Source organism: Talpa europaea (assembly GCF_964194135.1).
Source record: "Talpa europaea genome assembly, chromosome: 7".
In the NCBI taxonomy this organism is placed as follows: domain Eukaryota; kingdom Metazoa; phylum Chordata; class Mammalia; order Eulipotyphla; family Talpidae; genus Talpa; species Talpa europaea.
The window spans coordinates 24,811,181-24,825,619 of record NC_140074.1 but is presented as its reverse complement, the minus strand read 5'-3'; the positions used below and the strand labels follow the sequence as shown (position 1 = coordinate 24,825,619).

Here is a 14,439-nt window from a genome sequence, read left to right as displayed (position 1 = left end):
TTAAGAAGAGATTCTGCTTGATTTTGAATACTGGTTCTGACACTAGCCTTATGATATGGGGAAGTTTTTTAAGCTCTCTGTGCCTCAGTTTCTTTATTTGTAAAGTGGGAATAGGTAGTATTGTTTAGAAGACTAAATGAGTTGATTTGTAAAATGTTTAGAATAGTTTTTGTTTACCAGTTTGCTTAGGTCTCTTAGTTCAAATATTGGTCATTACTAAAATTCATCACATTTCCTAAGTAATAATGAAGAAATTCCATAAAAAGTTAGAGTAAATCAATTTAAAACATATCAGTTTATCTTAAAGTTTCAAGACAGTGTGATGTCATACATCACATATAACTCTAATTAAAAAAAATAACATAAGTTAGTATATAAAGGACAGAAACATCAATTTCAAAGAGCACCTGCACCCCTATGTTTATAGCAGCACTATTTACAATAGCTAAGCTTTGGAAACAACCCAAATGCCCAAAAAATAGATGACTGGATCAAGAAGATGTGGTACATATACACCATGGAATATTACTCAGCATTCAAAAAAGATAAACACATGCAATTTATAGCAACATGGATGGAGCTGGAAGGGATCGTGCTCAGCGAAATAAGCCCTAAAGAAAAAGAAAAATACCGGATGGTCTCACTCATAGCAGGAATCTAGAAAACTTAAATAAGGGACCAGGAAAAAGAATAACTATAAGAAAGAAAATATCAAAATCAACAAACAACTATGAACCAGAGACACTCTATGGGAGTGGGGGGTGGGGAAAGGAGGGATTGGGGTCAACATAAGGGGGTTGTAATTGTATGGGGAATATAAAAATAAAATTTAAATTAAAAAAATCTTAAAAAAAATAAAGATCAAGGGAAAAATTCTCCACAAAGTGACATTATGTGTTTGGGGAATATCACAGGTTTATTGTCTTTGTAATTAATGGAAGAATCCACTTAATGTCGCTTAATGATACAGAGTCTTTTCTCCCAAACAATAAAAAGTCTGGAGATAGGTAGAAATCCAGACTGTATTTCTGCTCTGTTATCCTTAACATCTTTTTGTGTCTCTTAGTTTTTAGCTGTCTACTCTACTTTCAGGCATCAAGATTGTGTTTGGACAGGAAGGAAGAGAAAAGGACAAAGTATGGAGGTGTTTATGCATTGTTGGAGGGAACAAAAATGATATAGTTGCTTTGGAAGAGAGTCTGGCAGGCCCTCAAAATTTTAAACACAGAATTGTCTTATAAGCCAGCAATTCCCCTCCCAGGTGTCTATATCCAAGAGAAATGAAAACATCCATTCATACAAAAGTTTGTGCATAAATGTTCATTGTAGTGTTATGCATAATAGCCCCAAAATAGAGACAAGCCCAAATGTTCATCTCCTGATGAATGGATAGATATCCTAATGTTAAAATATTGGGCTGTAAAAAGAAATGAAGTACTAATACGCACTACAACATGGATGAACCTTGAAAATATTATGCTAAGTTAAAGAAACTAACCAGCTAGGTAAATGCTTCCATTTATCTGAAATGTACAGATCAGCAAATCTAGAGACATAAAGTAGATCAGTGGCTGCCTAAGGCTGGGGAGTCAGTTGGGGGTGATGGGAAGTGACTGCTAATGGATATGGAGTTTCCTTTTGGGCTGACTAAAATGTTAAATAGTTGTTTGTGGTGATGGTTGCATAACTCTGAAAATATTAAAAGTTATTGATTAGTCCACCTTAAATGGGGGAATTGTATATGAATTACATCTTAAGAAAGAAATGTATGTGAATTATATCTGTTAAACATGTTAAAGCATGTGGCTGCTGGACTATATCCTTTTATATCAGGAAGGCAAAAACTTCCTAAAATCCCCTACAAAGGCTTCTGCTATTATTTTGTTGGTCCTACCTGGATCCCATGGTTATACCTAGCTGGTTAGTTGTAAATTGGCAAAAGTGAAGGAAGTCTGTAGGTGAATGGATCAGTTAATCAACAATGTCTTGCTAGAGAGGATTCAGTTTTTCAAAAATTACTTCCATTTATTGTCTTATAGAAGAATACTGATCAACTCAGAAAACTTGAAAAGCTTCATTATCTTCATCTGTAACATTTAACTGAGACAATTCCCCAGTGCCTAGGGTTACTAAGAGTAAATGTAACCTACTTAACCAAGTATCTTGTCTATATAAGAGTGCAGTGAATGTTTGTTGTTTTAGCTCTTTATGTGTATGTATGTACCGGTAGTAAGTGATCTGCTATGTTATTTTATATCTTTTCATGAAACTGGAAGTTCAGTAATGTAGCTTGAGTGCTAGGAAAGTGCTAAAGGTGGCTGCTCTGCTACATCCCTAAACTTTGATGATGTATTTATAGGTAGTGGGCAAAGACCCCAGTTTCCATGTTGCCTCTGTAAATACTGGACAGGTGGCAACCTTCTTGCTTTCATTAAAGTGTTTGCCCACTTGAGATAAATTACCTCTTCCAGGTATCCAAATGGTGTGCCTGCAAGAGATCATTTACCTCAAACAGGGGAGAACGTTACTTTCACTGAAGGGCTAGAATATCAATCACTATGGGAATGGACTACAGAATTCTTTAGAAAGCTGAACATTTTGATATGTCTGGTCCAGATTGAATTTCTCAAGATAGAAACAATTGTTCTGATTTGCTTTGAAATATCTCTGAACAAATATAGGGATAGATAGATATGAGCAGAATGTTTATTCATTTTGTTGCACATTTCCTATATAATTGAACCTTAATTATCTAGAAGAGAGATTCCCCCAATTATACATGCCCTGTTATTTCTACTCACAACTTTCTTTCATTATACTTTGAGTTAACTTTCTAGAGGTCATAGCAACTTTTTCAGGTGAAAAAAAAGGTTGTATTCAGCGTAACCTTAAGGTTTCATACTTAGGAAAACTTCAAGGCAATAAGTAAAGATGTTTGTATTAATAACTATTTGTTGGTCTATATTTAAAAGCTTTAAGACTCTATTGAATTCTGACAATAGAAAGAGCCTTGCTTCTCCAAGCAGGATCTGTGGAGATGCAGCATCTCCACTAACTGGGAATGTGTCTCAGACTCCAGTCCAGAGCTGTTCATTCAGAATGTGCATTTAATGAGATTTTCATTTGACTTATATGAACAGTAGTTTGAGAAGAGTGACTTAGAACTTTGTTATTTATGCAGCTTCATTTATATCTGAAATTGAAACAAGTACAATATGACCTGTATTGTTTCTAGTACTTTAACTACTAACATCTATTTTTGGGAGCTATGCTTAATTTACTGAGTTTTCTTTTATTTTGTAATTTTATTAGTACGCTTGCATTTTCCCCATATTTTTAATATTTATTATGAAAATTTCAACTATAGAGTAGTTGAGTTTTGCAGTGAACAGATTTTTTAAAATTAAGATGTATCTTTCTATCATAATTTTAAGATTTTTGACTGATAATTGATTCTTGAGTGTTTACAACTATAAAATTGTAGTGTCAAACTGTTTTAGAATGCATTTGTTAGTGTTAATTATACTAAAGTATTTTATATCTATTTAGAAATATTGTATTATAGAAGCCTATAGATATTTGTAAATTATGATTATATGATACCCATTAAGTAAACAAAAGTGGAAGCATATTTGAGGCAGGAGTGATGTTGAAAAAATCAATTGTGATGGCCTATACACTTGTGCTTAAGTTTGGGTTACAGGATTCAGATGTCATTAAAGAAAAACCAAAAACATCTGAGAAATACAAATATCCTTGGACTATGATAGTCCATAGTCCATAGGACTATGAATTTGTCCTGTAGTTTAAAAATAAAAAGTGACGTCATTTGATAAATGAATAACTATTCTTGATAGTATCTGGCATAACATTCTTTGTCTTTTTGCTTTAAATAAAATATATTGGGTTATACTTTACATACAATAAATATACTTATTTAACTGTAAATTGAGTTTTAAAAGTATGTACACTAGATGTATATGAGAAAATCAAAGAACATTTTCTTTTTTTTTTTTTTTTTTTTTTTTTTTTATAAATTTTATTGTTATATTCCCCATACAATTGCAGCCCCCCATTCTGACCCCAATCCCTCCCCTCCCGCCCCCGCCCCCCTAAAAGTGTCTCTGGATCATAGTTTTTTGTTGATTTTGATTTTCACTTTCTTATAGTTATTCATTTTCCTGGTCCATTATTTAAGTTTTCTAGATTCCTGCTATGAGTGAGACCATCCGGTATTTTTCTTTTTCTTTTTGGCTTATTTCGCTGAGCATGATCCCTTCCAGCGCCATCCATGTTGCAGCAAATTGCATGTGTTTATCTTTTTTGAATGCTGAGTAATATTCCATGGTATATATGTACCACATCTTCTTGATCCAGTCATCTATTTTTGGGCATTTGGGTTGTTTCCAAAGCTTAGCTATTGTAAACAGTGCTGCTATAAACATAGGGGTGCAGGTGTTCAAAGAACATTTTCTTTATCTTTTGTGCTGCCAGTCACATCTACCTATTCATTGTCCAAGGTAACAAAGATTTCTTTTTTTGTTGCTTTTTGTTCAATAATTTCAAATATTGTCATATTGTAATACAGTTATTGTAGCTATCTCCAAATATACTTTATGGTTTTCTTTACTAATTAGAAATCATGAGATCCATAACATACTTGGCATGTAATCACTGTCTTGGTGTACACATAGAAGCTGGTGCAATTTATTTTATTTTATTTTATTTTAAATAAATTTTATTTTTATATTCCCCATACAATTGCAACCCCCTTATTTTGACTTCAATCCCTCCCCTCCCCACCCCCCACCCCCCATAAGTGTCTCTGGTTCATAGTTTGTTGATTTTGATTTTCACTTTCTTATAGTTATTCATTTTCCTGGTCCCTTATTTAAGTTTTCTAGATTCCTGCTATGAGTGAGACCATCCGGTATTTTTCTTTTTCTTTCTGACTTATTTCGCTGAGCATGATCCCTTCCAGTGCCATCCATGTTGCTGCAAGTTGCATGTGTTTATCTTTTTTGAATGCTGAGTAATATTCCATGGTGTATATGTACCACATCTTCTTGATCCAGTCATCTATTTTTGGGCATTTGGGCTGTTTCCAAAGCTTAGCTATTGTAAACAGTGCTGCTATAAACATAGGGGTGCAGGTGCTCTTTGGAATTGATGTTTCTGTGTCCTTTGGGTAAATATGTAGGAGTGGAATTGCTTGATCATATGGAAGCTCTATGTTTAGTAGGTCTAGAAATCTCCACACAGCTCTCCACAGTGGTTAGACCAGTTTGCACTCCCACAAGTAGGAGAGTTCCTTTTTCTCCACATCCTAGACAACATTTGTTGTTGCTGGTTTTTTTAATATGTGCCATTCTCACTGGTGTAAGATGGTATCTCAAGGTAGTTTTGATTTGCATTTCCCTGATTACAAGTGATGTTGAACATTTTTTCATATGCCTGTTGGCCATTTGCATTTCCTTTTTGGTATTATGATTTTTAAACCAGAGTATTCACTGCTCTAAAATTTGAAAGAAGTTGACATTTTGCTACTGTATCTTTGGGTGTTCCTTGGAGTGGTTTGTAGAATATAAATTAATAATACGTTTATTTATTGTTGCTAGTTTTTTTGATACGTGCCATTCTCACTGTATGAGATGATATCTCATTGTAGTTTTGAATTGCATTTCCCTGATTACAAGTGATGTTGAACATTTTTTCATATGCCTGTTGGCCATTTGCATTTCCTCTTCAGAGAAATTTCTTTTTAGCACTTCTGCCCATTTCTTGACTGGATTATTTTCTTTGTTGTTGAGTCTCATCAGCTCTTTGCAGATTTTTGTGATCAGTCCTTTATCATTAGTGTTGTATGCAAAAATGTTCTCCCAGTTGGTGGGGTTTCTCTTTGTTTTGGTTATTGTCTCTTTTGCTGTGCAGAAGCTCTTTAATTTGATGTAGTCCCAGCTGTTTATCTTTGCCTTCACTATCACTGCTTTGGGTGATGTGTCTGTAAAGATGTCTTTGATGTGCAAATCACGTAGTGTTTCGCCTATATTTCCTTCTATGTATTTTATGGTTGCAGGTCTTATGTTTAGTTCTTTAATCCATTTTGAGTTGATTTTTGTGTATGGTGTGAGGTAGTTGTCAAGCTTCATTCTTTTGCATGTAGCGACCCAGTTTTCCCAGCATGCTGGTGCAATTTAGCTGGCCAAAGATTAGGACAACTTTGCACCTGGTAATTGTTTATTCATTCAGTTGAGCTTCTGTGCTCTTCATGTCTATGTGGCTTTCCAGTATTTACTACATAATGGATGATAAATCTCTTCCTTATCAATAAAGTAAGTCTACAGCATTCATTGTATTGTACTAGTCCATTGTATATATGTATCATAATTTACTCCATGAATTTCCTATTAATTGATATTGGCATTTTCTCCATATTTTTTCATTTTAAGCAATACTATAACAAACATGTTGTAATTAAAATGTTTGTGCCTAAAACCATCTTACAACAAATATTCCCTTGAATAAATTCTTTCTAAATGAGATTGTATATATTTCATTGGAAAAGTACCACAGATTTGCTTTTCATAAAAGTTGCTTTATAGTACATGCTCTTGAACAGTACTGAGAATTCTGGTTTCCTCAGAATGCCTTTGGCACACAATTTTTGTAAGTATTTTTTCATCTATATCAATTTGAAACTCAAAAGAAACCACATTACTACTTAATTGCAATTTTTGATTGTTATATTGCTATCTTTTCATTTGTTTTATGCCCATTCACATTCTTTTTTTTATTTTTTAAAGATTTATTTATTTATTTATTTATTTATTTATTTATTTATTTATTTATTTATACAAGCACTGGGTACAGTCAGAAGCGCGGGAGGGTGAGAGAATTCACCAGAGCCAGAGCGGGGAGCAGAGCAGGCAGAAGGACTGAAGAACAGTACTGAGGGGAGCAACGGGCGGCAGGAGAGGTCTGTGGGAGCCTCCTCCGGTGGCTGGGGAACAGCCGGGGATCAAACCAGCGCTGCAGAGGCTGTGGGCAGCTTGGCAACCCAGCGCTCAACCACTGCGCCACCGGGGAGGCCCTCCCATTCACATTCTTTACCAGTTATTTCCGTATGTTTATATGTGGGAATGTGTGTTTGTTTTTATAGAATTATAAAATTATAATTTTATAGAATTTATAAAACTTTAAAAATAGAATTTATAAAAAAATTTATTGAATTATAAAAACTATCAAACACATTAGTACTTTGCTGTATATAATATAAACTATTCTTCAGTTTGTATTTTAATTTTGTTTGTAGTATTTTGTATAGCAAAAATTACTTTATACTTTTCCTTTTGGAAATTAGAAAGGTTAGACTTATCCCAAGATTGTCTTGCTCTAATTTTAGTCTAGTATTTTCAATTCTTACAGTATATCGTGGGTTTGTCTGAATTATTTTTGGTATAAATAGGAAGCGATTAAGTTTTTTTTTTTAATTTTAATTTTATTTGTATATTCCCCATACAATTGCAACCCCCTTATTTTGAACCCAATCTCTCCTTTCCCTGCCCCCCACCCCCCATAGAGTGTCTCTGGTTCATAGTTGTTTGTTGATTTTGATTTTTACTTTCTTATAGTTATTCTTTTTCCTGGTCTCTTATTTAAGTTTTCTAGATTCCTGCTATGAGTGAGACCATCCGGTATTTTTCTTTTTCTTTCTGGCTTATTTTGCTGGGCATGATCCCTTCCAGCTCCATCCATGTTGCTGCAAATTGCATGTATTTATCTTTTTTGAATGCTGAGCAATATTCCGTGGTGTATATGTACCACATCTTCTTGATCCAGTCATCTATTTTTGGGCTTTTGGGTTGTTCCCAAAGCTTAGCTCTCCCTGATTAAGTTTTATTTATGGCCTGATGACCAGCTAGCCCCAGTACTTTTTAATTCAGTCATCCATCTTTCCCTACTGAATTAAGATACGGGCCTTAGTATATATTAAACTATTACATGTACTGGGATCTATTTCCTGTCTCTTCAGCCTAATCCATTACTCTGTCTCTTCTATTACCAGAATCATACTGTTCTTTCTGTTTTAAAATAAGATAAGATAAATTCTTTTTTTTTTTTTTTTTTATAGAGGCATGCTTTATTTATTTGTTTTGCTGGTTTGTTTGTTTGTTTTGTTTATACATGCACTGGGTACAGTCAGAAGCGCGGGAGGGTGAGAGAATTCACCAGAGCCAGAGCAGGGAGCAGAGCAGGCAGAAGGACCGAAGTACACTGCTGAGGGGAGCAGCGGGCGGCAGGAGAGGTCTGCGCGCCATGTGGGACCCTCCTCTGGTGGCCGGGGAGCAGCCGGGGATCGAACCGGCGCCGCAGAGGCCGCGGGCAGCTTCGCAACCCAGCGCTCAACCGCTGTGCCACCGGGGAGGCCCGATAAGATAAATTCTTTTATAACTTTTTTAAGTAGTTTTCTCCACTGCTTTCAGTTTTATTTTGCTTAGAAACAGACATCTTATTATAATGTTGGCTCCAGAGTTTGAAAACTGATACTTATATTGTTTCCCAAATTATTAGCAGTTTGGAGATAAACACTGTTTATTGCTTTAAGATTATGATGTGTTGGGGTCACTGGAAAGGGTTTCTATTCTATCTAGAGAGGATGATTTTGGAAGATGTTCCTGCAAAGTAAGCAGGGTTCATGTCGGCCCTTTTGAACCATGTTTAAGGAGTCTGAACTTCACTCCTAGATCTAAAGAGAGTTAGTGAAAATTAAAAGCAGGGTTTTTTTTTTATTCTATTTGTGTTTCAGAAGTCACTTTTACTATAGTGGAGGTAAACTGAAGAGGGGGAAAAACTGGAGTATGGTAGGGAGACTTTTCTAATAAGGTTAGTGACATAAGACCATGATCACAGAGAAAACTGAAAATACTGGAGAAATATTTAAAACAGGATGTAGGGGAGATGGCAAAGAAAATAGAGATTTCAGGGATGACAAAATGTTACCAAGTACATATTATTATTCATGAATATTGTTAAATTAAGTAGTTACATATTTGCATCCATATTAATTAAATAATACTCATTACTTGCTTTTTGTTGAAGGTCTGTTTTTCTATCTTTGTGTGTTTGAAGGCTTTATTTTTATAAGAACATATTGTATACTGTTCTCTCCTTATCTTTATATAATAGTTGTATTTTTAGTAGCATCGACTTCAAATGTTTTAAAGTACTTTTATTAGTTAAAGCATCATGAGCATTTATTATTCATGCTGTGTATATATATTTAGTGCTAGATAAAGGTCAAAATGGTAATAATTACTACAGTTGTGGAACTCTTATATAACTTTTTTAATTTTAATTTTTAATTTTTTATTTTTTTACATCATTTTTCATTTTTGCACAATGTAAGCATTTTCATCTTGGTTATATTCCTCATACAATTCCCACCCCCCCCCCTTATTTTGGTCCTAATCCCTCCTTCCTCTCCCCCCTTCTTCCTGTAGTGTGTCTCTTGTTTATAGTTGCTTGTTGATTTTGATTTTTACTTTATTAAAAGCCAGAAAGAAAAAGTAAAATACCCGATGGTCTCACTCATAGCAGGAATTTAGAAAACCTAAATAAGGGACCAGGAAAAAGACTAATTATTATAAAAATTTTGACTTTTTTCTTACACCACTACCATGGTCTGTAGCCCTCAGGTTTAGAACTGGTTGAGACAGTTCTTTATCAATTTGTTTTGGAGAATTTAGATGTGCTTCATTGCTTCTTCTATTGGAAAAAGCAGTTGCAGAACACAGCTTTATCTCCTATCTTGAAAGACACATGCTACTAAGTTGGGGAAATATCATTAACAGATATATTTAACATAAACAAGTATTTGTTACATGTAACAAGTCAAACATTTTTTTTTTTTTTTTTTTTTATAGAGGCATGTTTATATTTATTTGTTTGCTTTGTTTATACATGCACTGGGTACAGTCAGAAGCACGGGAGGGTGAGAGAATTCACCAGAGCCAGAGCGGGGAGCAGAGCAGGCAGAAGGACCGAAGTACACTGCTGAGGGGAGCAGCGGGCCACAGGAGAGGTCTGCGCGCCATGTGGGACCCTCCTCCGGTGGCTGGGGAGCAGCCGGGGATCGAACCGGCGCTGCAGAGGCTGCAGGCAGGTTCGCAACCCAGCGCTCAACCGCTGCGCCACTGGGGAGGCCCCCAACAAGTCAAACATTTAAAACAGTTTAGATGTGAGGAATTTTAATGACCCTATATTTTATTTTTTATTTTTTTTAATTTTTTTTTTTTATAGAGGCATGTTTTATTTATTTATTTATTTGTTTGTTTGTTTGTTTTCTTTGTTTATACATGCACTGGGTACAGTCAGAAGCGCGGGAGGGTGAGAGAATTCACCAGAGCCAGAGCAGGGAGCAGAGCATACAGAGGGACCGAGGTACACTGCTGAGGGGAGCAGCGGGCGGCAGGAGAGGTCTGCGCGCCATGTGGGACCCTCCTCCGGTGGCCGGGGAGCAGCCGGGGATCGAACTGGCGGCGCAGAGGCCACGGGCAGCTTCGCAACCCAGCGCTCAACCGCTGCGCCACTGGAGAGGCCCAATGACCCTATTTTTTAAATCTTATTTCTGTATCATACAAATAATTTTACAGGTATATCACCAGATTTTTTTTGTTTCTTCATTAATTTGTGCTCTATATTGTATAATGTGAAGTATTTTGTAAAAACACTTCTTAGTGATAAAAGTATAAATTATTTAGTACTTGTTCTACAATTCATTGAGAGTCAGCAGTCAGGAACTTGTGTTTGTCTTTCCCACTGCTCAAAAACTCAGAAGAATGCTTTGTGCAGTTACATTGTCACTAGTTTTCACCCTGTAGAGTATTTGGCCAGTAACATGTTGCTGTGACAAAGTAAAAAGCCACTCATTAAAATTTAATTGTTTTTGCATTAAAGGCTCTTTTTCTGTGAAAGTTTTATTACTTTCATATTTCTTAAAATATTTAAAAATATTCTTTATATATTTTTTAAAAGAGTAACTTTCAACATACCATGAAAGAATATGAATTTCTCTTTATATCACTGAATGCATTCTTATATTCAGTTTTGTCACAGCTGCTGTGGAAGTAAAAAGAAATACAATTAATTCAATAAATGTAAAAGAAATATCCATATATGTTAGGCTGGCACAATGAAAATAAAAAGAATTTACTCAGATGTAAGAGCCACAGTTACGGAGCAGCAAGCTGGTTGGAGAAACATACACACGTTAAGCACTGGAATAGTGTGCTATATTGAATGTTAAATTTTATTGTTCATTTATTGTATAGTGACTTATTAAATGCATACAATAGTTTAATAATTTTTTAACTCAGTACTCTGCATTATATGTTGATTGGCATATGAAGATCCATTCTTTTTCATTTCTTATTTATTTAAGGAATCTGTTAACAAAGAAAATGTATATTTTCTGTCTATGGGATTCTAGAGAGTATGTTAATGAATGGTGTATAGAATTATTAAGTTTATATTATATTCTTTTTTTTTTTTTTTTTTTTTTTAAATTTTTTTTTTTTATAGAGGCATGTTTTTATTTATTTGTTTGTTTGTTTGTTTTTTGTTTATACATGCACGGGTATAGTCAGAAGCGCGGGAGGGTGAGAGAATTCACCAGAGCCAGAGCGGGGAGCAGAGCAGGCAGAAGGACCGAAGTACACTGCTGAGGGGAGCAGCGGGCGGCAGGAGAGGTCTGCGCACCATGTGGGACCCTCCTCCGGTGGCCGGGGAGCAGCCAGGTATCGAACCGGCGCTGCAGAGGCTGCGGGCAGCTTCGCAACCCAGCGCTCAACCGCTGTGCCACCGGGGAGGCCCCTATATTATATTCTTAGGCGTCAATGTATCTATAATTGATAAAAATAAATGCTATGTAGAGAATATTATGTTTTCATCCAATTCACAATATTTCGTTTTCAACTTGGGACTTTTATAAATTTATATTTTCTTTTACACATTAAAGATTTAAATAAATAAAACAAGGCTCATTTTGTGTGTGTGTGTGTGTGTGAAAATGGCCTTGGTAGAAGGTTTTTTATGACATAGAAAATCAGTTTGATCACTTTACAGTCACTGTTGGTCTTTAGTGTCAAATCATACATATTCTTGGAATTATAAAACATGTTTCTATTGAATAAGACTGACCAAATATGCCGTTTGTGCTGCTGATGTAAAGACAGGACTTAAATTAACTCCAACAACAGAGACCCTTGAAATGTAGAGTGGTATACTATTGAATTTAAATAATCTTTCAATGCTTGTCATTTTCTACGAGTAGTATCATAAGACAAGTAATAACAGATTAAGACCTGCCCAGCAGAGAGAAAACTAAATTACATGACTTTTATTAAGGCATAAATAAACCTATTAACCATTATCTGGAATACCAATTAGTAGAAAGAACACTGACAATTTTATTTATCAACATTAAACACAATTATTAATTACAGACCTGATGAATCTAGCAGTAAGCAGGCCATGTTGGATATGCTGGAACCTTAAGTCCATTATATGAGAGGGATGATTACTGAAATCCTGTGGGGAAATAAGTAATTGTAGTTGTAAAATTTTAATTGCCTTGGAATAGGCAAATTATGTTTTCTTGTCGAGAATATAAATAGTATGACATTAAGGTAACAAGTTTCAGTAGTTGTAAATAGAAAATGAATTTATGCTAGGTTCTAAAACAAAGAAAAGAGTGATGAATTCTTAGTGTCACCGTGTTCAGTGTAAATGACATTGTAAATACATGCAGATTTTCTCTAGGTATATTGCTTTATTAAGTGAGTTATTTTCTGCATTTTTATTGAGTGGATAGGTGGGAGGGGACTGTTTGAATGAATTGTTACAGGTGAATGGGAATTATATAAATGGAAAGTATTTCCCTTGTGTTGTGATTGACAGTGATGTGATATGAACAAGAAAAAATTTGTGTTTTTTTGTGTGTTTTTTCTTTTTCTTTGAAGATCCAAATTCCAGAATTTGTGGACATTTACTCATAGGCGCTGCCAAGAGTTCTTTTGCAAAACTCATGGATAAAATTAGTCTGGCAATGGAGAGTATGCCTTTGCAGAACAGCAGAAGTATTTCATATGTAGAAAAAGATTCACTGGTTCAGAGGCTGGCCCGTGGACTTCATAAAGTAAACACGTTGGCCCTGAAGTATGGTCTGTATGGCCATGTGCCCATTTTGGTATGTATGCAGTTTCAGTAAATGGTGACTTTAGGACTTGTAAATTTAATTCTGAATCAGACTTATTCATAGTTTAATTAGTTTTTTAGTATCCAGATATCATGTAATCTCCTAATGAACTAAGTAAAAGTGCTCCAAATAAGTGGCGAAAATAGCAAAATATAAAAGTTATGGCATGAATTCTGAATTGAATTTTCTTTAAGTATATGGCAACACAATTGTATGAGACATAAACAATGTCAATTCTATTTCTAGCCATCGAGGTATTTTTTTTTATGTTGTTTATTTCATATAAGCCAAATTAGTGGTCACATAAAAAAAATAAAATTTTTACCTCTAAGTTTCAGTAATAGCTGATATTACTTGGCTATACTGTTGGATATGTTCTCTGTATGACCTAAGTGAGGTTGGGAAAGGGGTCCTAGATGTTAATGTCTTAGTAAATGTGTAGTTACTACTTATAAAACTATACTCTTTTAACTCTTCTAACTCGTTTAACAGAAAAGTACAGCATCCTTACAGAAGCAAATATTTGGATTTACACAAAGACTGCATGCAGCAGAAGTAGAGCGTCGCTCACTGCGCATAGAAGTCACAGAATTTAAAAGAAATGTGAATGAAATGAAAAAGGAGCTTGACAAAGCCCAGGGTCTCCAGATGCAATTAAATGAATTTAAGCAGTCTGTAAGTATGATTTAAAATCCTGTGGCTTTGGTGACCTCTCCTCTGATGATGTGTATGTGTCTGTGTGTGGTGTATATAATATTTATATGCACACACATGTATATTATGTTTGTTCTTTCAGATAATTCAAAGTCCAATTAATAGGATTTTTTCTTCTTCAGAAAACTTACCTCCTAAATTACCCTAACGGTACTCTATTACTTACTTCAATGTTGCTAAGAAACTAGATCTAAATGTTCTCCAAACAAAAAAGAAATTGTTCTGTGACATGACAGAGACATTTACTAATCCTGTGATTGTGTGAAATATATTAATGTGTTAAATAAACACCTACACCTTAAACTCATACAAGTTATATGTCAATTTTAAAAAATTATACCAAATGCTAAAAGAAATAATGGTTCTGTGTCAGCAGAACTCATAACCTTATTAAAATGTATATGTGACTGAAAGTATAGAAAAAAATTAAGTTATAGTTAAGCTAGATTAACTGCTAAAGCAGATATAAT

General features: G+C 34.8%; 1 protein-coding gene across 3 annotated transcripts in view; it reads left to right on the top strand.

Annotated features, from left to right (window-relative positions):
• The window catches only part of CCDC171 (coiled-coil domain containing 171), a gene marked incomplete at both ends in the record, with an annotated part of 235,424 nt that overhangs the window by 100,592 nt on the left and 120,393 nt on the right, over nucleotides 1-14,439 (top strand). For all 3 annotated transcript variants that reach the window (XM_084237472.1, XM_084237471.1, XM_084237473.1), the window contains 2 exons: nucleotides 13,020-13,246; nucleotides 13,748-13,930. In XM_084237472.1, coding sequence (XP_084093598.1) covers nucleotides 13,020-13,246; nucleotides 13,748-13,930 — 410 coding nt within the window. The remainder of the gene's footprint in view (nucleotides 1-13,019; nucleotides 13,247-13,747; nucleotides 13,931-14,439) is intronic.